Below are 21,914 nucleotides of genomic sequence, written 5' to 3'. Positions count from 1 at the left end.
TCGTGCAACTCACACATACACGCACGCACACACAAATGCTGGGAAGCAGGCAAAAAAAACAAAAAAACAAAAGAAAAGCACGGATCAAACAGGTCAGTGTCCGCCCGATTAAACAAAAGCTGTCAAAGGGAAGCAACTCTGGTACTTTTTTTTATCACCGAGAGTCTTTATCTAGACAAACATCAGCCAGTAAAGGTCACCGAACATCTGGTAAATCACAAATGAACGAAAAACAAACATATCAGCACATAACGGCGGGCTTGATGCCACATCAAAGTGCAGGTTGGGGGGGGGGGGGCTAGACAACTGCCCGTCTGAAAAAACATCCCTTTAATGAGCCATTTGAGTCATTTCAGTGTGGATGTCTCACTTATACCCATTATCATTCTTTTATGCGGGCTCCACTTGTTGAGTATCAATGTGAGACTGTGGGAAACATAAATAATTTCCTACTCATGCGACTCCTGTGCTCCTGGCAGCTAAAATGCGGCGCGTGCCACTAATTTACCGGTGATCTCGCAATAATACAGGAGTCAGGATTCGTCATGAAGCAGCAGCGAGCTGAAATGACATTTCATTTGTTTGAATGTGAAGTTGTGTGAAATAAAAGTCAAAGTGGTATAAGTAGGTCGAGGAGATGTTTTCTATTCCTCCTCAGCGTATTTGTTACAAACTTCAATAATTCCTCACACAGTATCAATTTCTCTTTGCTCAAGGACACGCGCTTGCGCCTGTATTTCTCCCCTTTTAATGTGCTGAAATGTCATGAATCTTGTCGAGGAAGAATGAATTGACGTCTCGCTGGCAATGAAGTCAACAAATGGCTTCTCTGTTTCCCCCGTTTTTTTTCTTCCTCTTTTCCCAAAATGGAGAAAAACAAATCAATACCGCGAGCTGCAGGTTCCCTTTAACTCACTTTTCACTCTTTTTCCCGCCGCTGACCTTTTTTGCTTACATCCACTTCTCCTCGTGTTACTGATTACCCAAAACAATTTATTAAATTGAATGCAAAACCTGACATTTTGCAGCTTTTTGGTTTTTCCTAAGCCACTAAAATGTGGAACATGGCATTTGCTTTTCATCTGTCCCCCCTGAAACCACTGTCCTCCTGCGCTCCACGTTCCATACCTTGTCTGAGTATCAATCTGCTTTGCTCCCCCCCCCACCCCCCCCCCCTCAACACCATTCCATTCCAGTTCAGTCGACACAATTTGACATTTAAGTGACAATTGTTCCCTGACCTTTTTATAAAACTGCCCCCATGCTTGGTCCTGCCTACTGGGACGACATCAGAGGCTCCGTGCCCAACAGAGAGAATGCTAACACGGCCGCAAGCTTTGGATGAAAAGAAGCTTGATGTGGAGGAGACCAGCTCTGTGTGTTTACGTTCACCGTTAGAAATCAACCAGGAATCGGTATTCCTCAAGAAAGGGATGATCAGGAATAGCATTTACCTTTTGAAGATGGATTTCAAAAGTAATTTTCTATGCGATTCCAATCATCTCAATGAATGAATTAACAGGCAGATTTTTTTTTGCCTTGTTGCACAATCCGTTTCAAGCTATGAAATACTTTGCTTTCTTAACATTTGTCACTATTATCAGCAATTTGCAACCGTTTTCTCGAGGGACCAGAATTTTACTTTCATTAGGAGAAACCTCACAATACACTAGTGTATTTTCTGGACCATTAGGTCGTCCTTTTTGTTTCATAGTTTGGCTGGTCCCACGACTTACAGATCAAAATATATAACGTATATTACACAGCTGGTATGATGGTGAGCACCTGTCCTGTTCTGTCCGGGACGCTCAGCGATGGATGATATCACTGTTTATATTTTTGTTTTTACCCTGTAAAGCACTTTGTGCCGCATTTTATTGTAGAAAAAGTGCTATATAAATAATTGATTGATTGATGAAGCCATATTCTATGCAACTCTCCCAGGGCTCCCCTTTTTTCTTTTTCATGGATTCACCTTTTCTTATTACCCTCATGCTTCGCCATTTCTTCTCCCTGAATACTGCAGACAGAATGTTCACGTCCATGCGATATTTTAGAACAAAACTTTTCTCAAACGAAAACGCAAAAACAACATAGTCACGTAAAGTCCTCAATGTTCAAAAGAACATGACATGTATGTTTTGTTAACTTGACAATAAACAGCAATAAAAATCCAAGAAGTACCTCTGCCTCACTGTCCGGGGTATTTAAAAGTATGAGAATCACACGTCGCTGCAGCAGCTCAGAGCAACAACAGTTACAGAGGTTTATCTGATGTAAGAACACACACACTTGCGTGCATACTCAAGCGCCTCTGGTATTTTCTGAGGTAATTCCTACCTAGGAAGGAGACACAGACTTTACAGAAGGTGTTGAACTGGAACTTGTTGGCCGCCTCCAGCAGCGTCTTGGCGTTGGCCGAGTCGATGACCAGCGATCCCGTGTAGACGAACTCGAGCAGCAGCTCCAGCACGTCGGCGTCGATGTTGCTCATGTTCAGCTCCAGCTTCTCCCCGCTCCTCGTCTCCCCCAATGACCTGAGCAACCAATCACGGCAGAGAGAGGAGAGTTAGAGGTGCTCCGATCGGAAGAGGGGGGAAGCAAAAAAATAAATAAATAAAGAAGAGAGACACGAATACATGTATGCTACATACAACACCTAAACACACCTGGGCCAGTACAAGAGTGGGGAGAAAATAAGAGAATCATTACACAATAAGAAAACAAAGTGAAAAGGGACAAAAAAGACAACTTTGAATGGTCTCTACTTGTGTATGGGGCTAGCAGATTTGCAACTATAGTGCTGCATCTGAAACAAAATCTCTTCTCTGAACAATTTGATTAGGCAAACCAAAGTTATTGCTGTGTTCCAACAGGCATGCGTTGTACATGTGTAGTTTCATGTATGCATAGTCTTCGAAGGGAACATGCATACATGGCAGAGGCAGGGTGCGTATGGGCTATAAGACAGAAAAAACGGAGAGGGAGAAAGTGATGGCACAGTTCATACACAGACACAATGTGAGGTAATGCTGGTTGTGTTGCACTGGAGACCACTGGCTGCTCGTGGGCCTATGCCGCTGCCGTGTGGGTATCAAAGCAGCACCATCCACTCCTACCGACGTGATGTAAGAGGTGCCGGGGAGTGCTTGGATGAGCAAATTAAATAGAATATGATCTCCTGTCGTAATGCTGAGTCTGAGATGTGCGGGGAGTGGAGGGCTGCGTTCAGAACTGGGCCACGTTGTGACTTCACCGGGATCAAATGGCCGAGATTAGTCCACGCGCCGGATCCCCCTCGGGGAGCTATGAGAGCATTAAATAACACCTCACCACCCATGTTTAATGTCCCATGTGAAATAATAATCCACTCAAGGGCAAAATAAATGGAATCAAAGCCCCGCAGAATGCAAGCCTCCACTACTATGTCTCATTCCCTGCGGATACGGACATCAACAATATGAAGAGTAGCCTACATTAAGATGGATGGAGGCTGTTTGCTTCTGCCAGTCAGGATAGCACAATGATGAGCCACCATTTGTTTCTATGGGGCTGAGCACATGTGTATTGTTTCCTTTCTCTTATGAATCTGTGTTGTTGGATTAGAAATCACGAGAAACGGTCAGCATTGAGTGAAAGACAGACGGTAAAAACAAACGAGACAGAGACAGACAGGCACAATGGCTGGAGTGACGACGAGAAATGAGAGGGTGGGTGGGGGAGGAGGAGGAGGAGGAGGAGGAGGAGGAGGAGGAGGGGGGATTGAGGTATATGAGGAAAGGGAGGCAGGGCGAGACGGTTCTTCCACAGGGTGCCAGCAGCCATCCTTCTGAGAGAGGGTTTGGGTTGTTCCATGACTGTGCCTTGGTATTTTAAATAAGAGATATCCCCGCCCACCCCTCGGAAAAAAAAAAAAAAGTACACCATCACACCTAAACAGAGCCTTTGTCCTCGCTGCAATACTCATCAGTAGCCTGTGGTGTATGAACTGAGACATTAGTCGTCATTTGAAGCGCACTCAGGAGGTAAAGGGGAGAAGGACATCCAAATAAAATGAAAGACAGTGGCGTTTGTCTCTGGATGGACATTGGCTGGAAAAACCAAAGTAGTTACTCTTTTTCCTCCTGCAAAGCAAAAAGCCACATAGCGTTATTGCCCTCTTTTCCGCACAAAGCCCTGCAGCGTGGGGCAGGTAGTAAGACAGAAAGAAGGGGTGTGTTGTTCAGGGTTAAAAGTGAATGAGGGAGGTAGGGAAGAAAAGAGGGAGGGGGAGTTTGGTCGGGGGGGGGGGGGGGGTAAAAAATGAAAAAGAGCTAAAAATAAAAGAAGAGCATGCTCATCAACCTGGTCAATTAGTGCAATAGGAACCAGCTCGAGTGGCAGTTTGTTTTGTCTGAGCACTTATGTTATGGAAATGACTTTTCCGGAGCTTGGAAAAGAGGTGGATATTTATGCTGCGTTTGATTGCAGACTTGAATTTAAATGGTGAGAGAGGGGAGCAGGGAGGACAGGAGAGACAGGGGAGGAGAGATAGGGCAAAAGTAGGTGGGGGGGGGGGGGGAGAAAAAAAGATGGGCACACTCAGGCAAAGAAATTTGTTTGTGAAAAATGCACCACTTATTCAAAGAGGAAGTCTTAAAAATCGGCAGAGACTGTCAAAACGATGGTGAGCAGAAGCGGAGAGAAAAGGAGGGTGGAGGTGGTAGGGAGTCGCAAACACACACACACACACACACACACACACACACACACACACACACACACACACACACACACACACACACACACACACACACACACACACACACACACACACACACACACACACACACACACACACACACACACACACACACACACACACACTCACACACACACACACACACACACACACACACACACACACACACACACACACACACACCCTAATACATCCTTCAACCTAAAAAAAGCCCATTTACAGGGAATACATTCAGCTTGCTCTTACAGGACCATTTATTCTGTGGAAGCATGCACGCTACAAGACATGTTAAGATAGACGCTTATTCAAATGTAAAGCCGGGACCGCCTGGGCTAAAAATGGCCCGCATTTACATCTTGTCACAACATAGATCAGGGATGAATTATAAAAATAAACACAATGTGGGAGCTTTATCAGTGTTGTGATTTTGTGCCTTGTTTGTATTTATTTTCCAGAATCGAGGCCACAGTATTGCGCTCGGAACTAAGCCTCCATAACAGAACACTTTAAGGCTACCCGGTGTGAACATGTCCAGACTGTGTCAGACACTCTAAAGGACAAGAAAGGACAAGGTGACAGGTGGAAAGCCTAAAAGCTCAAACGTCCATCAGAGTGTGAACGCGGCGCCATCAACACAGACGGGGGGGAAAAAGAAAAAAAAAAAAAACTCAATGTAAACATTGGATTGGCACAGCTCTTGATTCAAACACTTTCCCTGGCAGCAGAACACCAGAAGTTCATTTTAAAATGTTCTAACCTGAACAGATCTGAGATTTCCAATTTATACAAGCTGAAAGGCTTGTAGTATACAATAGGTGTTTTTCTCACCACCTTTCGCACCGTGTAGCTCTTGAGAGTTTTGAGCTTCTAAAAGCAGTGTTGGTGAGACTTTGTTCTCCATTTCAAAATGTTGGAGGCCAACAGAACGGCTCAAAAACACTGTTCCAAGAAATAATACTGTATTGTTCTCCTGGTGGCTCTGTTTCCTATAGGAAGTACTTTAGTACGACAGAGACACCAGGCCGGGTGCATTGAAGCTCAAATCTGTTCATACGTTACACAGTTAAGAGAGAATCTCTATTGCTTTTATTCTCACAATAACTATTTTCTTTTAGGTGGTAGAAAATCTTTACAAAGGCAGATGCACTCGTTTGACCTAAATCTGATTGATAAACAAACTAGAAATAAAAGGGAATGACTAAGCCACTCTTGACAATGATTAATAAATTGAAAAAACACACTCTTGTGTGGGTAGATGCCACCGGAGGTGAGAAAACTGTGTTATGTAATTTGAGTGAAATACTCCTTTAAATATTCCTAGGTAGAACAAGAGTGCCAAAATGAAATTGGTATTTCAGTAACCCGTCTTCTGGAGGTTTCAGGAGGGGCTGCAGCGTTCACACACGGGCTTTAAAGCATGCCACGACGCTCTCGGACTCATGAGCACAAAAGACTCGCAGGTTGACGCCGGCGGAAAGAAAGGGGAGAAACAAATGGTGTAAAAGCACACGTCGGAGATTCTGGCTTCTTCACTGTGGTGTGGAGATGCAGTGGCCATAAATTAAATGCCTGCGAGCACACTTATTGGAAAATCCCGAGGGGTAAAATGGAATTACCAGAGATGATCTGTCTCCCCCGCTCGGCGCATTGGCCCTTTAAAGGGTAAGGTAATAGGTTTTTGGGAGGGGGGTAAGGGCAAACGTGCGCGCACATTTCAGAAAGGCATTATATCCTGCAGGTAGCGTGGGGTGAGACGGGGGATTGAACGCCCGCATACTGTAGGAAAGGCCTGAACACCGGAGGAGAGGGCGGGCAGGGGAGGAGCGCATTGCCGCGCGAGAAAAAGACATTTTATAGGATTTGGCAGGAAAGTTAAAATCAAAGACTACGACTGAATCAATGTGTCTGGAGATGATTTTTTTGTTTAAATACAATTTCTGTAAAGCCTTTAAAATATGACATGAAGTCTGGACTCTGTGCCAAGTAAGGCTTGGATGTATTACGTCATTGGTAAAAATATGTGTGTGTGTGTGTGTGTGTGTTGAACACTCCCTCACTCTCCAGTATGACACCTCTTCTGTTCTGACTAACACAGAATGATATCAACAAAAGAGTTATGTTCTTGCATCCACACACACACACACACACACACACACACACACACACACACACACACACACACACACACACACGCACACGCACACGCACACGCACACGCACACGCACACACGTGCATACGCTTTATGTTGAGTGCATCTGAAGACACACAGTCAGTTATAGCCCTCCTACGCCCCAGTGGCTTACAAGGTGGCTGGGGGAGGGTGTCTGTGCGGCAGTGAATGGCTCCTGAATGAGCATGGTGAGGAAGGGGAGAGGTACAGAGCGTGTGAGAAGATGAAGTCTCCGCCTCTTTTGTTTGACCTCATAAAGATGTGGACAGAAGTGAACCACGTGTAGCATCAGCATAACTCAAGCGGCACTGAAAAAGTGACCCGAGCGGCACACAGGAGGCTATAACTCAGTGAGCGACAGGCCACTGGCTCCCTTTGCTTCTCTGTGACCGAGCTTCCAACACTGTGTTTCTGCTAGAAATGCTTCACAAGCTCTGACCAGCAGCCTCTTTTTCCGTGTTAGCTCTTTAGTCTTCTGTTTCCTCTCCCTCCTCTCCTTGTCATACTGTCAATGCTGCACTATCCTCATTTCCATGAAGTCAAGGTTCCACATGTCTTATGAAATCACCGGCAGCCGCCGCCAATGATGTCACGTTAGCACAAGGCTCATGATCGTGACTACATTACATCAAACTGAGGTTGTCCCCCAAAATTAACAATTAGTGTAACGAATCCATCAGATCTTCTGCAGCGTGGAGGCAAACGAGAGAATTTGTATTTTAGACATAGTCCCGTGAAAAATGACAATGTTATGACAATAAATCAAACTAGTTTTACAATTAATTAACCAATTAATGAGAATTTACTCCATTAAACTGTCAAATTAAGCAAGAAAAATCAGGCGATGGCAGCGGCAGCAGACATTAAGATGAGCTTGATGAAATGCAGCCCGCTCCTCTGGGAGAGCAGGGTGCCTTTCAGGGGCCCTGCCTTCTCGCATAAATGATCTGGCTATGTCCCAGATAAGAGGCACTGACGAGACAATCTGATAGACAGGTTGACCAGCATGGGGGCTTCAGTTCTATCCAAAGTCACTTCGGTCTCGCAGGAAGCTTCTCTGCTATTGTCAAGGTCAAAGGAAGACTCAGTGTCGCTGTTTTATTCATGGAGTGTGTGGCTGTCATGGAGATGAGTACCGACTGGTGCTTTTCTACCTCTGTTCTCGCTCTGGTCTCTCGCTGGTCCTCCTCGCTCCGTCCCCATTCAGGAGGAACAAGTGTATCAGTGGCGTGCGAGGAGGCCGTGGCGGCTGATAAGCAGCTCTGCGCTCTCTGATGAGCTGGCTGCGACGGCAGCATGGCTGCGGGGCAAAGTGGCAAACTTCCCTACGGCATTCCAGCTATCGCGAGCGAACCGTGCGTGTCTCTCTGTTTGTCTTTGTCTTCATCCTCAGCCATGCAAGCCAGGACACACACAGTCACAAACACACACACACTCATACAAACAACATCAAGGTGGCAAAACAACTTTGGGTCCAGGGGACTCTCAATCAAGCCGAAAGCACCTGCAAGGATTTGAAGTAAGAATGAGGACATTAGGGATTTACGGTACGCTCTCTCCGGAAAACAAAGCAGATATAAAAAAAAAAAAGACACTTGTGCTCTCAGTCTTGAAAGAGTCATACTCAAGCATGTCCACTCACGTACACACACACACACACACACACACACACACACACACACACACACACACACACACACACACACACACACACACACACACACACACACACACACAAGGAGACACTAAAGAAGTCCATAGCCCACACACGCACATCCGCACTAGTATGCAGACAGGCACTCAGGAAAAGAAAAACAGCCAAGTGAAGAAAAATATGGAGTATGAAGGGCAGAATACTAGGGGAATACTTGGATCTTAATCAAATGAATACATTAGTGAAAGGTGGCGTTAACCTGTGAAAGTGGTGGTTCAGTAAGCTGCCTTAGATGTGCTTTTGTTCGTCCTTTGTTTATGACTCTGAAATGTCTTTTATGTCACACTAACCAAGATGTATTAGCATTTGAAAAGGCTGTTTTGAAGCAAAAACTCAGGAATTAGTAACAGAAAAATATGGTAGCTTGGGAGACGAGATTCCCTTCTGCCCGCAGAAGACGGCGTGGCTTTAGCGAATTACCACCCAGAGTGCAGAACGTATGATGCTTTTGTTTTGGCCCTTTGGTGAGTTTTTAAAACATCCCCAGTCATGGAACATTTTCACTGCTCGTTAAAATGGAAATGTGGTTAAATTGCCCTACATGGGGAGGAAAGGTAATGACGAGGGTTGACCTTTTTTTTCTCCAGTTTCAGATACATTCATTTGAGTGGGAAGAGGAAGGAATGGCTGCTGGCCCTGTGCTAGGAACCAAAGTCTTCACACACCTGCAAGAGAGAGAGGGGAAGGGAAAAAAAGCGACACAAATGCGCCCTATGAAAAGAACAGATTGGATCAACAGCTGGTGGGAGGAGGTGGGGAGGAGGGGGAAGCGAAGGCAAACCTTTTCACCAGGTCCTTGAAATACAAGCTGCAGGAAGCTAGAACATTTTGGTGGACTTCAAACTCTTTGCCTTCAACAATAATTTTCAGGTCTGTAAACTCTTTCGCTCTGCGCTGTTGGTTCAACTCCTTCAACATCTCTGTAGAACAAGAAAAAGAAACAGACAATGCCACATTTGGGTTTAGAAATTTCTCAGCGTTTTCATACATACGTGAGCATCAACAGCTTGACAACAAGAGAGCAAAAAAAAAACACATAGGAGGGCAGATTGTAGAGCACAATACTGCGGGCAGGTTATAGGAAACAGTGTTCATTAAATGATAGAGAAGAAGTGATCAAACATTTCAGCAAAAGCAAAAAGATTTGTGTACAAAATCACAAAAAAGTATATAAGAGTATTTCTCACACATTAGATACTGTAACAAGAAATATGCAACTCAAAACATGCTAGTAAATAACAGAGGCAGGAATGAGATCAGAAACTAGGATTATTATGAGAAAAGACACTTGTTTAACTGTATTTGACTTCAACAAATTTACACTCGAGTGCCAGAACTTCAATGAATTGAGGCTGAATGAGATTAAAAAGCATCCAAAAGAGATGTGGGCTGAAAACAGAGGCGCTGTCAATGCATTATTCATCGTGAAATGATTTTTTTATTTTTTTTTTTGTCTCCTCGCTAATGCCCTACTCAGCATAGAGATGACCTTCAAACGGTGCTCAATGAGAAAACAACTGCTTATCCCCGAGTGCCAGCGCTCTCTCCACGCACAGTTTGTGAGGTGGTGGGGGGGCAAAAAAACCCGACGGCGCGCTCCCCGAGAACATGCTCGGAGCAAACCCATGTGCCGACGAAGGCCGCCAGTTTAGATGTAGCAGCGCCGTGTTAAAGACGGCCTCAGTGCAGCGTCGGGTCGGAGGCGCTTGTTTCTCTGCATCTTAATGAGGCACCATGAGGGGATGTCGAGAGTGAAAGTCAGCGGGGAGGCCGGCAACTTATTCTACAGCTTTAGGAGGGATAACCATCACTGCGGCTCTGTTAATCGCGCGTCGAGAATGGCGCTAAGGAAAAAAAAAAAAAAAAGGAAAGAAAACACGGAGAGATTTGAAGTAATAAGCCACAGACGGCGTAATGATGAACATCATGATCACGGAGCGAGCCACCTTCCCGACTGTCGTCTGAGGCGTTCCATAAAGGCTGCAGCTTGCGAGGCGAAGTAAACAGTTGTTTGGCACAAAGCGCAGACTGTGTGGTATAAAGGCACGGATTGCATGCTGGGGAAAAGAACCACAGCGTGGGATAAATGATGGTTTAGATAAGAAATGTGGCAAATCCTCTCTTAATCAGCACAAAGGGTTACTCTTCCCCGGGCTCATCTACATATCCTCATGTTTTCCGCGGCGAACCGAGCGGCGGCGGTGGTGAGTCACTTGTCGCGTGCGAGGAGCCAGCAGACGAGCGAATACATGCCTGGCCTTGAGTTGAGGGGAAACTGATCGGACTCGTGATTGTACCGACGACACCCAAGCAGGAGGGGAAAAAAAAGATTTTTTATTTTTTTTTGTTATCGTCCCATGAGAGGTCCGTGTTCACAGCAGACTCGAAGCTGGGATTTAATTAACCCAGTATGACACTCGCCCTTCTATTTGGCTGGAATATCTCCTCATTTAGCTCCCTCCATTCTCTTGTCTGACACTGGGAGCCCAGCTCTGAATTAATTCAGGAGCTGAAATTATACAGTATAAAGACACATGACAAATAAGGTGCAATTCAGAAGCGTGCTTTGGTAAAAGCCTTTTCTCCGCACGGTGCATCCTTCAGAGTTATCACATCAAGGAATTAATGGCCAGAAAGAAAATGACCTGGTTATTAAACACGCTGAATACTAAACGGGAGGTGAAGAAATAATAAGAGATGCCGTTTTTGACAATGTGTCCGCTGTAGTCTGACTAAATGCACAGCTGCATGGTTGGAGTGAGCCACACGCATTCACACGAAAACACAAAGGGCTGCCATTTGCCTTGTCTTTCATCTATCTCTTCTCCACTCTCCACATTCCACTCCACCGCTGCTTGTCAGTTGGCCAGCTATCTGATTGCTGTGTGGGCAGGGGCTGTGAATAGTGAATACACAGTAGTTTTAGGTTTTGCATTAGTGAATTTACAGCGACCGATATGGCTCTCACCTCCAATCAGCCACACCGCATACCATCCATTTGCCCCGAGAATAGAGAATGTGAGAGGGGAGGGGGGGGGGGGGGGGGCGTGGGCACAGAGAAACTCCACATGTCAGCAAACAATGGCCGCCTCCCTCAGAGCCATGCAGACACACCTGAATGCCTGATGGAAAAGCTAATTATGGCTTCTTGGGGGTGGATCGGCGAGCCGCCCCAGAACAACTCATCACGGCCAGCGACCATGAAACCGCACATGGCGTCCCCATTCTGGGGTTCGGCGTGGAGCGTGGTGAGGCACAGCCACGCTCAATGGAACCACGGCAGCTTTCACACGCCAAACGTCTCAATACTCCCAAAGGGAAACTCTCCAGAGGATTGCCGGGCTCTGCACGACACAGATGCACTAGACAGATAAAATAGTGGGAAGGTTTGAAGTACACAGATATCCCCGTTGGGAAATAACGTGCTGCACTTCTCCAGCATATGACGGACCGCAAACAGCGGTGGCGTGCTAGCAAAGCGTAGCGCCCTGAAGTAACTCGCAGTAGTAGCAGAATTCTGCGCTGGCTTTTCGTGATTGGTCGACACGAACACCAGCAACTCTGCTGTTCAGCCTAGTAACTCTACTCTACTGTCCAACATCTCCCAGCCTCTGTGCCCAATGGCGTCCTGGAGCGTGACTTCCAGTAGCCTATCAGAGCACACCGTGCCTCCCTCCCATTGGGCGCAGCAAGACCCTCGCTGGGCGGCTGATAGGCGGCTGATAGGCTGCTGATAGGCCGCTTCTTTGGAGGCAACGCAGGACATGATTGGTTGCTGAACTTGGAGCCATTTTAAGGTTCCCAGTGTATTTTGCATATTCCCCCGTAGACCCTCCATTTTGTGGACCAATATCCACAAATTTGAGAAGAACTTGTTCAAGCTTATATCATATTATGTATTTTTATTTTTTTTTAACGACTGAATCTCCAATTAATGTGAGCTGGTGTGTACAACAGGGTTAAAACATCAAGGTATTGCAGAGATGTGTATAAAGGAAGTTACTCGGTCTTCCCTTGCCAAGACAAAATTTAGTTCTTCTTAAAATATAATCTTATAAGTTTATAAGTTTACAAGTATAAGTTTTCTGACTATGATCCCGATGAGATATTGTGATTTACAGATCGAAAAAAAACCCTTGCAAGAATTCATAATATTTTAGAAAATCTCAATAAACACAGTTAGAATTTCAGTACCCCCAAATAAACAATATGATGGACGATTCTGAATTAAGACCTTGCAAAGTACAGATTATTCTTCAAATGTAACTAAAATGATTTGATGAATCAATTTGGCAATAATTTGTTTAACTACTTTATTTAGATTTTTATTTGCAGAAAAGATGCTGGCGTCTTCGTCCTGACCTTTTTGTTTTCCTTCAAACTCTCATCAATCAATTCCAACAGCCTAATTACCCAGAACGAGCCACATTACCTGATCAATAATTCAATGTACAATTCTGCTGTAATGTTCGTCTTTAACGAGGGAAAGACAAACACATACTCGTGTATTTTGAATCTACTGAGGCTTCGAATCTGCTATTTAAACAAACAAATGGGATTTTTATCGTCGAACTGACGAGAAGAGATACCTTCTAGCGTTTTTAATCCCAAAATGCTAGAAATAAAATCCAGATAATTACAAGTATAAGCAAACAAAACCAGAACAAGCTTTTTAAATGAATTGAAAAGCAAATATAAGTAGGATACTTTTTTTTATATATAAAGCAATCATGTTAAAATTGTTTAATTGTGATGTATGATTAATATTGAATACAGAAATAACAAAAATCCACTCAAATTTATATTATAAATGTGTTTGTAGCTCATAAGTAATACCTAATGCAAAATGTATAAAAAATTAACAATAATACAATAATTACACCATATATTTCAAGAATTATCGCCGATGCAAAAAAACAAAAAACAAAAAAACAATTATACTCTTTCCCAATTTTTTTCTATTTTTTTTTTGCGAAAACTATTTAATCATTTGTCCGATATTCACCATGAGCATTTCAATTTGATTAGATTAACCCGGTTAAAACACAAAAAAAGCAAGTCTGTTTGAAATCATCAGCGCGCAGGACTGAGGTAGATTGCACTCAGGCAGTCTGATCAAAATGGGTTTCCTCGTACAAAAAGCCTTTTGATATGCCGGGATGTTTCAGAAATCTTTCTCAAAGTGGGACACGCAGCAGAAAAAGAAGAGCGGGCAGAGAGCATGGTTCATAATACATGCAGACAAAGGGATTCTTTTCAGACAGAAAGTTTTCACAGAGTTGCGCTCTCCATAAATGTCTTTTGCCTGAGGAGAACAGATTTCCTAAAAATGTTCAATAAATCAGGATATGTTCACATCAGGGGGGTTGTAAAGCTTCCTGGTTTAAAATCTGGTCATGATGACCACAGCAATGCCTTTCCAAACTCAAAACAACATTTTAGTTGATGGTAAAACAAACGAATAAATACATGATAAATATTTAAATATTGGACACTTTATGAATTCTGTTGCTTAGTCGTGCAATTTTAAAATCTGTCATATTTGTTTGATAATTGATGTTCATGAACAAAATCTAAAAGGTACTTATAAGAAATAACCACTTTGTGTAATTTATCACAGGTTAATTTAATTGACCTCATTAAATTATCTTATCAGATGTTGAGAAGCCAGAAAATAAGGTTTTTTATTCCTGCACAACAATTATTTTTTAATGCTTGATAATATTCAATGTAACCCTTTAATGCAATTAAATTGCTTGCGACCAATAAAGCCAGCACGTCTAAAAAGTAGCTTGGTGTTTTATCTCAATGGAAAAGCTCCAAAACAAAACACAATAAAAGGTGGAGACTTTTTAAAGTTGAGTGAAAGCATTTAGTTTAATTTCATGTATTTATTTACCTGGGTTATATGCAAATGACTAAACCATCCATCATTTGTCTAAATTCATTGAATTTCTTGAAAAATAAATAAACTAACAAATAAATAAATAAATGATAAGTGGATTTTTAGTATGAGTCAGATGTAATTTCTGCTACACATGCCATTTCTAAGAACTTAATGTAATTTTTTTTTTTTTTTGAATTTCAAAAAATATGAAATTTTGAAAAATATTTTCATTCAGAACTTTTCAATCTTGGAGAACGAAACCAAAAAAACCAAAAAAAAAAAACGAAAAACACTAAAAAAGAAAATAAATATGAATTTTGTCCCACAAAGAAACCAACTTTCAAAAAGAACACTTAACAAGCAATCATCTTCAATGATGTGGGTGAAAAGCATCTGAAGGCTTTGTGGCAAAATGTCATCAATACTATCAGGCCACTCGTCTGGATGGCATCTGCTGAACAAACGCTGCTCCCATCAGCTCCCATGTGCAACCAAAACGAGCCCGGGCCTCTTTGAAAGTGCAATTACTCCAAACAGTGTCTGAAACATACCTCCAACAATCACCGCCGCATTCATTTCTGGAGCCGTCTCAGCGGTTTGTGCCTCCTCCCAGCAAAAACAGCTCAGGAAAAGCATCAGACATCCTTGAGACCCCTTGAGTGTCAACTTGTCCTGATTTCAGTCTGTGAGAAAGAGCACTGGCACCATATAGCCTCAGAGAATAGCCCATGATGAGGACGTTTTATTTTTTCCCCTTTTGCGCGAATCTGCTGAGCCGAGCTTGAGCCCTGGCACCACTCAGCCTGGACTGAGCCGAGGGGGGACACTATGACAGGGAAAAGGTACTAGTGCCCCTCAAAGACGCCGCCTGGGCCTTTGTTTCCTCATACAAAGGGGGATGCAAAGAAAGACCTGAAGTAGCGAGAGAAAAAAAAAAAAAAAAACCAGCAGTGAGCTGCTCCGTGCTGCACTTCTAAACTCAAACCTCCACATATACCCCCTGGTCCAGGGGTCAGGCGCGTACGTGTGCACAAACCAACAGTTGGCACTGGTTGAGCTAAGTTGAGGCAAATACAAGTACACACTTGGAAATAGAGGAACATGCACAAAGGGCCCTGGGAGCATCCGCCGGCCTGTTGCAACACTGACAGGATGTCAGGCAATGTTCTCCGTGTTTGTATGAGGGCGAGAGAGTCCCTGGTCCCGGCTGGCGCAGTGGCTTCCTCATTAGCCAGGCAGGAGGGGGGGACAGTAAATGACAAGCGGTCATATTCAGGCTTTAACAAGAGGATACTCCTGTGGATAGCAAACAAAAGCACCGTCACATCCCTTCCTTCCTTCAGGCGCTGCAAGCATTTGGTCAAAGTCTGAGAGGGGAGGAAATACTGTAGGCTCCTCACACGCATACTGACACGGCAAAAGTTGCCGGCGCCTGTCTTCTGAAGGCAGAAAGCAGGAATATGTACTGCATGGATATACAGACGGCTACAAGTCAGGCTGGTTACAGTTCACCGGAGGTTAAAATTTACATTTAGAGTTGCCGCTATGACATCACAGCTCAAAGAGTTTGCGTTCTGGCTGATGCAGCTATTTTAACTGTAAGGCGAAGGAAAACATAAAGAAGAAAGAATGCGATAGTGCTGCTAAAACAAATTCAATTCAACATATTTTATGGGAGTATTTTTGGAAAACGGCTGCCTAAGACACTTGTCTTTGCTGGTTGTTCCACGCAAAAATATAAAGAAAACAGCCATTATATGAAGTAAACGCCACGACACAGGTTGTATCTGAAACTGATAAATTTAGCACCATATGCTCTGAAATAATTCCTGAAATGAACACTTGTTCATTTTTTTATTTTTTTTTGTTATGTCAGCGCAGAGCAGATGAACAGGCACATTGATCTTTCCGCTTTGAAATCACTGTAGACTGAGTTCAATCTGCAGCAGATGCACTGCATGAAGAACTGGGACGAGACTTACTCCAAGTACCAAAATAACTCAAAGACTTGTGGAGTTACGGCGGAAATACTTTTTTTTTGTTTGTTTTAAAAACCAAACAAAAAAAATCAACTCAAAATTTTGTATTTTCACGTCCAATTAAAATGTTTCAACACAATCCAAAAACCCAGAAGTCTCCGTAACACGATGGTTAGAAACTGTGATATCATTTAAAAAAAAAAAAAAGCAGGTCTTAAAGAGTGAACAGCGGTAGCGCTGACTGCGCCGATGCTTGCCACGCCGATGCTTGCCACGCCGTCAGTCCACATCACAGGAGAACAAAAAGTGTAAAAGGAAAAGGTGCAATTACACGAACTTCAATAGTGGCCCGATCCGAGTGATGCATCGTCAAAAAGACGTGTTTGTTTCTTTGCAAAGTGTGAACGTGTAAGTGCATGGTTTTTTGCACTTAACAAAAAAAAAAAAAAAAATGCCGGCTCGAGTGTTCAGACAACACACAGAGGCCGCAGAACACTTCTGCGTTCTACAAGTGGAAAATGACTTAGAAATGGACTTAATGCTCTCCACCTGTTTCACCTGTTGACCAACATTTCCTTCCAAGTATATCGTTTGACATTCAATATTTACGGTCCTCCGCGCACGGGCTGAGCTGATGACAGCTTCATGTAGAGAAGGGGCAATGAAACCCAGCCTCTCTTATTTTTAGAGGGGGTGCGGGTAAGAGGAGAGAGCCCTGGTATGGCAGCGGTCAGTGCAGTCCGGTCACAGGTGGGGGAGTGAGTTTTACCTGCCACAATCCAAAGGCCGGTAGAAAAAAAGACAGATGAGCGGGTGATTAGAAGACACTTAACCGTGTAAACATTGTGCAGAGTGACCTTGGGAGTCCTAAAATGTGCTGATAAATAAGAATTTTGGTCATTATCATTATTATGATCAAGATTTTTCTCCCACATATGAACCTCCAACAAAGTGGGCGATGAACGACCAGCAATGAAGTTTTCCTTCTCCGTGCCATAAATCTCTGTCACATCTCGGTAACTCTCGCATCACAGAGTCCCAAATGTCTCAGACATTTTTCTTTTTTTTTGGACGCTCCTCGGTATGATTCACCCACTGCTGATTCACGCTAAACTGCACATTAACGTGTTTCTGACATCACCTTGAAGGCAGCTTAATGTTAATTTGTTGTCTCAAATCCATTTAAAATGGCATTTACAGCAGAGTCAGCTCCAAGCATTAAAGCCAGTGGGGCAGACAAGACGAACTAATAAGTTGTGATGAGCACTGAATTAACTAATAATTATAAAGTAATTAGTTAAATTAACTGTTTCGATGATGAGTGGGAGGCCCCCCCACCCCTTCCTTTCCTGTTATTCCCACCTCTGGCACACCAAGGTGCACAGTGGGAATAACAGGCTACGATCGGTTGATTTACACAGCGGCGTCCCGACAGCCAATCATACCGACACATGATTTCACATGAGCAAAATATAGGGGAGTGTCCCTGTATACATCCAGCTGCTAACTGAATGTAAACAATAATTCTTCCTGTCACAACAAAATTGCTCCAGACTGCGTGCGTGCGTGCATTTCCATTTATATAGCGTCGACTGCGGGTTGAATTAGCCACCGAGATGCGCTGCCTGTGATTGGCTGTCATGTTGCGGGATGGTTAAGGTTACAGGTGGGATTAGGGTTAAGGCGAGAGGCCAGTTGAGTGACAGTAACCCAATCATTCAGAGCAGCATATGTTTTATAACCACACACAGCAGGATAGATTTTAGAGGCAGCCACAGCGACAGTACCCGATTGGATAATCGCCGTTATATTTGACTTGCATAAATCACGTCACAATAAATTGGGAATAATTATTTTGCATTTAATCGTTCATCCCTTTAACACGTTTTCTCACTCCAGCTCCCGACTGTTCTTTAAGCCTTTGTCCAAGTATCAGTGTAAGAAGTTGCTTTGAATTTGTTTATTTTTTTAATGTAAGAAACTCACAGAAGTCCTGCTTTAGAAAACTTAAGATAAAAACACTTTAACATTACAAGCTTATTTACTTTATTATTCTGGACCAGCTTGAGCTCTGAATTTGCGGAATGGCGTCTTTGTCACAGTGCCAAAAAGGCCAGATGCCAGTTTCTGGTTATTTTTCTTTTACTGCAAAACCATATACAACTGCCAAAGTCTATAACATACTGCTCTCTCACAGATTAGTGAACACTGTGCTCAAGTACTATAGAAGGCGTCATTGTCAGACTGTGCTCCGGGTTGAGTAATTCATCTACTGCACAGCAGATGACATTGTGCAGATGCCACCGTGCACGACGCACACGCGCTGATGCAAAAAGACACACGTGCAGCTATGCATATGCAGAAAGACATGCAAATATGTGTGTATATAGACACACACGCAGCCATTCTACTTCAGGCAAGACAATGTCATGAGAGAATAATCCTAATAACAATGTGCTCATGAGGAGATGCTGGCTGGTGTAGATAACATACTGTATGCTTGGAGGGGATTTGATTAGAACTGAGTGGGTGTGCGACACTTCTCCATCTTCCCTTTTAATTAAAGTTACTGTTTTATAAATTGCAGCAGGGGCCAGAGCGCCTTCTGACTCGCATCAAAAACCCGGGTGGAAAAACAAGGCAAACTGAAGAGAATTAATCACCAGGATGGAGGTCTTTATGTATGTCACAATGGATGCTGCATTTCAGGGAGCGTCTGTGCAAACCCGAAAAAAACCCGACAGCCGTTCGGCGCAAACAAATCAGGCTCCGTGTTAGTCACTTCTCCTGGACCGCTTCTGTTCCAAGGATGTGATTTGACCTTAAAGCACAACATTATGACTACAACAAATACCAAACTTGTCTCCGGGCCCTCAGTCGGGCAGGCCGCCTGTCCGGTCTCGTCTTTCATCATGCGGAATCCGGAGTTTTCACCTGACTGAAACTTTCCCCACCTCAGGCAGCAGGAAGAAAAACAGTCAAAGCAAACAAGGTTGCCTTTTAAAACTCCCTGTGCACAAGCACCCTGAACTAACAAATACATTTAAGCACATCTGACAATAGAGTTTACATTGACTTGAGCAGGTACGCCTCCACAGGACACATAATGATTGGAGGGAGTGGGGTTAGTAATTTAAAAGGCTTTTCCTCTATATGAGGGGGAGCACTGTTTGTGTGCTGTGACTGCCGCTATAGAGACAAATCCATAGACTCCAAAGAAAAAATTATTTAACTTGGGTCTAAAAAAATAAAAAATGTAAAGATTAAAAGATGAAACGCCTCTCTATAACTGTGCTTAATCCAGCAAAATTATTTTCGATGAAAGCTCCATTTTTTAATGTACTATTTAGCTGTACCTGAGAGTTTTGGGATGACAAGTTTGTCTAAGAGACAAAATACGAGAATTGATTAACTGCTGTTCTTAAATAAAATAAATTAAGTTGTACCGGCTCCGGTTTTTGTTGCTCGATCCCCTAAAACCTAGTGGGAGCAATTAAAGTTGAATAAAAAGTAAGGCTGCCTTTTTAAATGTGAAATAGAGTCTGTGAAAAATACACCCACATGCCTTCAGGAAACACTGTGAAGTTGTTTTACCTTTCAGGGTACAAGGTATGCAAAGTGCAAATGCAAAGATCACTGAAATAAAACGACGTGTAAACTCCACTTAAGTCCATATTAAAAGTTCAAGGTTACTTTCTGCTGCGTGGCCCCGACAGTTGCAGCTGTGCCGTGCTATGTGACACCCTTCTCATTCCTACATGAACTGGAGATTTATTTGACAGTGTACTTGAGAGAAAATGTGAGATATCGCATTCAGCTTGACTTGGACTGCCCGCGTTTATGAGCTTCGCTTGTAGACATTCCTCCTCAGCTTTGCACGTGGGTAACTGTAGCCTACATTTAATCCAAGGTGGCTGTAAACTGCAGGGTGACACGACTTCTACTTCAACTCCCACAACTAATCTCATCCTTAACCGAAAACCAACCCGCAATTTGTTTTGGACGACGTGTGTTTTACAGTAACTAAACCAAATCCTAACTTTAGTCTGACTTCAAAACATGCATGGGAACTTAAATAATGATGATTACTCCTCCCATCTGCTTTATGTTGCCTGTCCATCACGTGACAAACACATGGACACACTCATTAACACCGAAAGGGAAGTTAGAGTAATCAGATTTTTTGCACTTATGGGAGGGAATTGGAAACCTACTTTCACTGGGAAAACATCTAAACTGACCTCTGGCTCAATCTGCTGTTGAATCTGGGAGCATCTCACTACGGGGTGAGACTACAAACCACCAGCACAATCGTATAAGTGTGCTAATATAATGAAGTCCAACACACACTGAAGCGCTTTGGCGTCAAACACTTTGGGTGTCATTGCATTAATTGACCTGCAGATTTAATCTGCGTAACATGGATTTATCGAAACATAATCATCAACAAGAAACACATAATCCCCATAATCTAAACAGACTTAGACCTCCACCACAGTAACAACCAGCAGTTGATTATTTGAACTCATTTTAATTTTCAAAATAAAAATCCTGATCCTTAACCAAATCTTAAATCTAAAAGTATCAGTAAATCTGTCTGTGTGTGTTAGTGGCTGAGGGGTGAGGTAGCAGGTCCCGCATGAGTGGTAATATCATTGATATGATGTGTTTTTATCCTTCCTTTCACCCTCACTCACATGTCACTGTGTGACGGATAATCTTGTTAACAAACAACCCTCACCCTGCTGTCATTTAACCTAATTGTAGCCCGAGGCCTAAAACCACTTTGTAAACATTAAACTCTTGTAAAACATTAATAATGAACCCACGAGGTATAGGTCATTCTCTACAAGGAGTCCAGTCGCCAAAAATAAAAAACACACGCAGACACACATGCCTGCACGCATGCACGCAAACTCACAAAAAAAAAAAAACATGAAATCCCAAGTCACCAGTGCAGCTTAAGATAAATGTCACATCTCCCCCTGAAGACAGAATATGTGTGTTTACTGGATAACTTTGTGAAAGTCACAGCAGCCCGAGCAGAAAGGTTAGCGGTGGGGTTAGGTTGTATGTGGGAGTCTTCTCGGCAGACTGCACGCCGGGGATGAGCTTCCACAGCCCACAGTGGAGTCAGGCGAGCAATCTTAGGATTTCATCAGACTTTTCCATCGCTTCTTTCTTTCATTCCTCCTCCTCTGTCTGTTCCCGCCTTCCTACCTCTCACCTCGTCTCTCGGGGGGGACAGAAAACAATCTGTTGGGTGACTGGAATGCCCCACATATTCTGATTGTGTCCAGCATGCCTCAGTGCGTATGCATGGCGTCCTTGCAAAGTTGCAATCTAAGTTTAAATCTATAATGTGGCACTCTTCATCCCGCACGCCACACAGCTGCGTTATAAAGGAAAACAATGCCTGTAT

The 21,914-nt window shown here is 43.4% G+C and overlaps 1 protein-coding gene across 1 annotated transcript in view; it reads right to left on the bottom strand.

Moving 5' to 3' along the window:
* The window catches only part of klhl29 (kelch like family member 29), a 244,400-nt gene that overhangs the window by 83,927 nt on the left and 138,559 nt on the right, over positions 1–21,914 (bottom strand). Inside the window, exons 6-7 of the mRNA XM_080491025.1 lie at positions 9,408–9,546; positions 2,341–2,537 (exon numbers count right to left, since the gene is read on the bottom strand). Coding sequence (XP_080347151.1) covers positions 2,341–2,537; positions 9,408–9,546 — 336 coding nt within the window. The remainder of the gene's footprint in view (positions 1–2,340; positions 2,538–9,407; positions 9,547–21,914) is intronic.

Source organism: Lipophrys pholis (genome assembly GCF_963383615.2).
Source record: "Lipophrys pholis genome assembly, chromosome: 21".
Classification (NCBI taxonomy): Eukaryota; Metazoa; Chordata; class Actinopteri; order Blenniiformes; family Blenniidae; genus Lipophrys; species Lipophrys pholis.
This window is presented reverse-complemented; position numbering and strand designations above follow the sequence as displayed.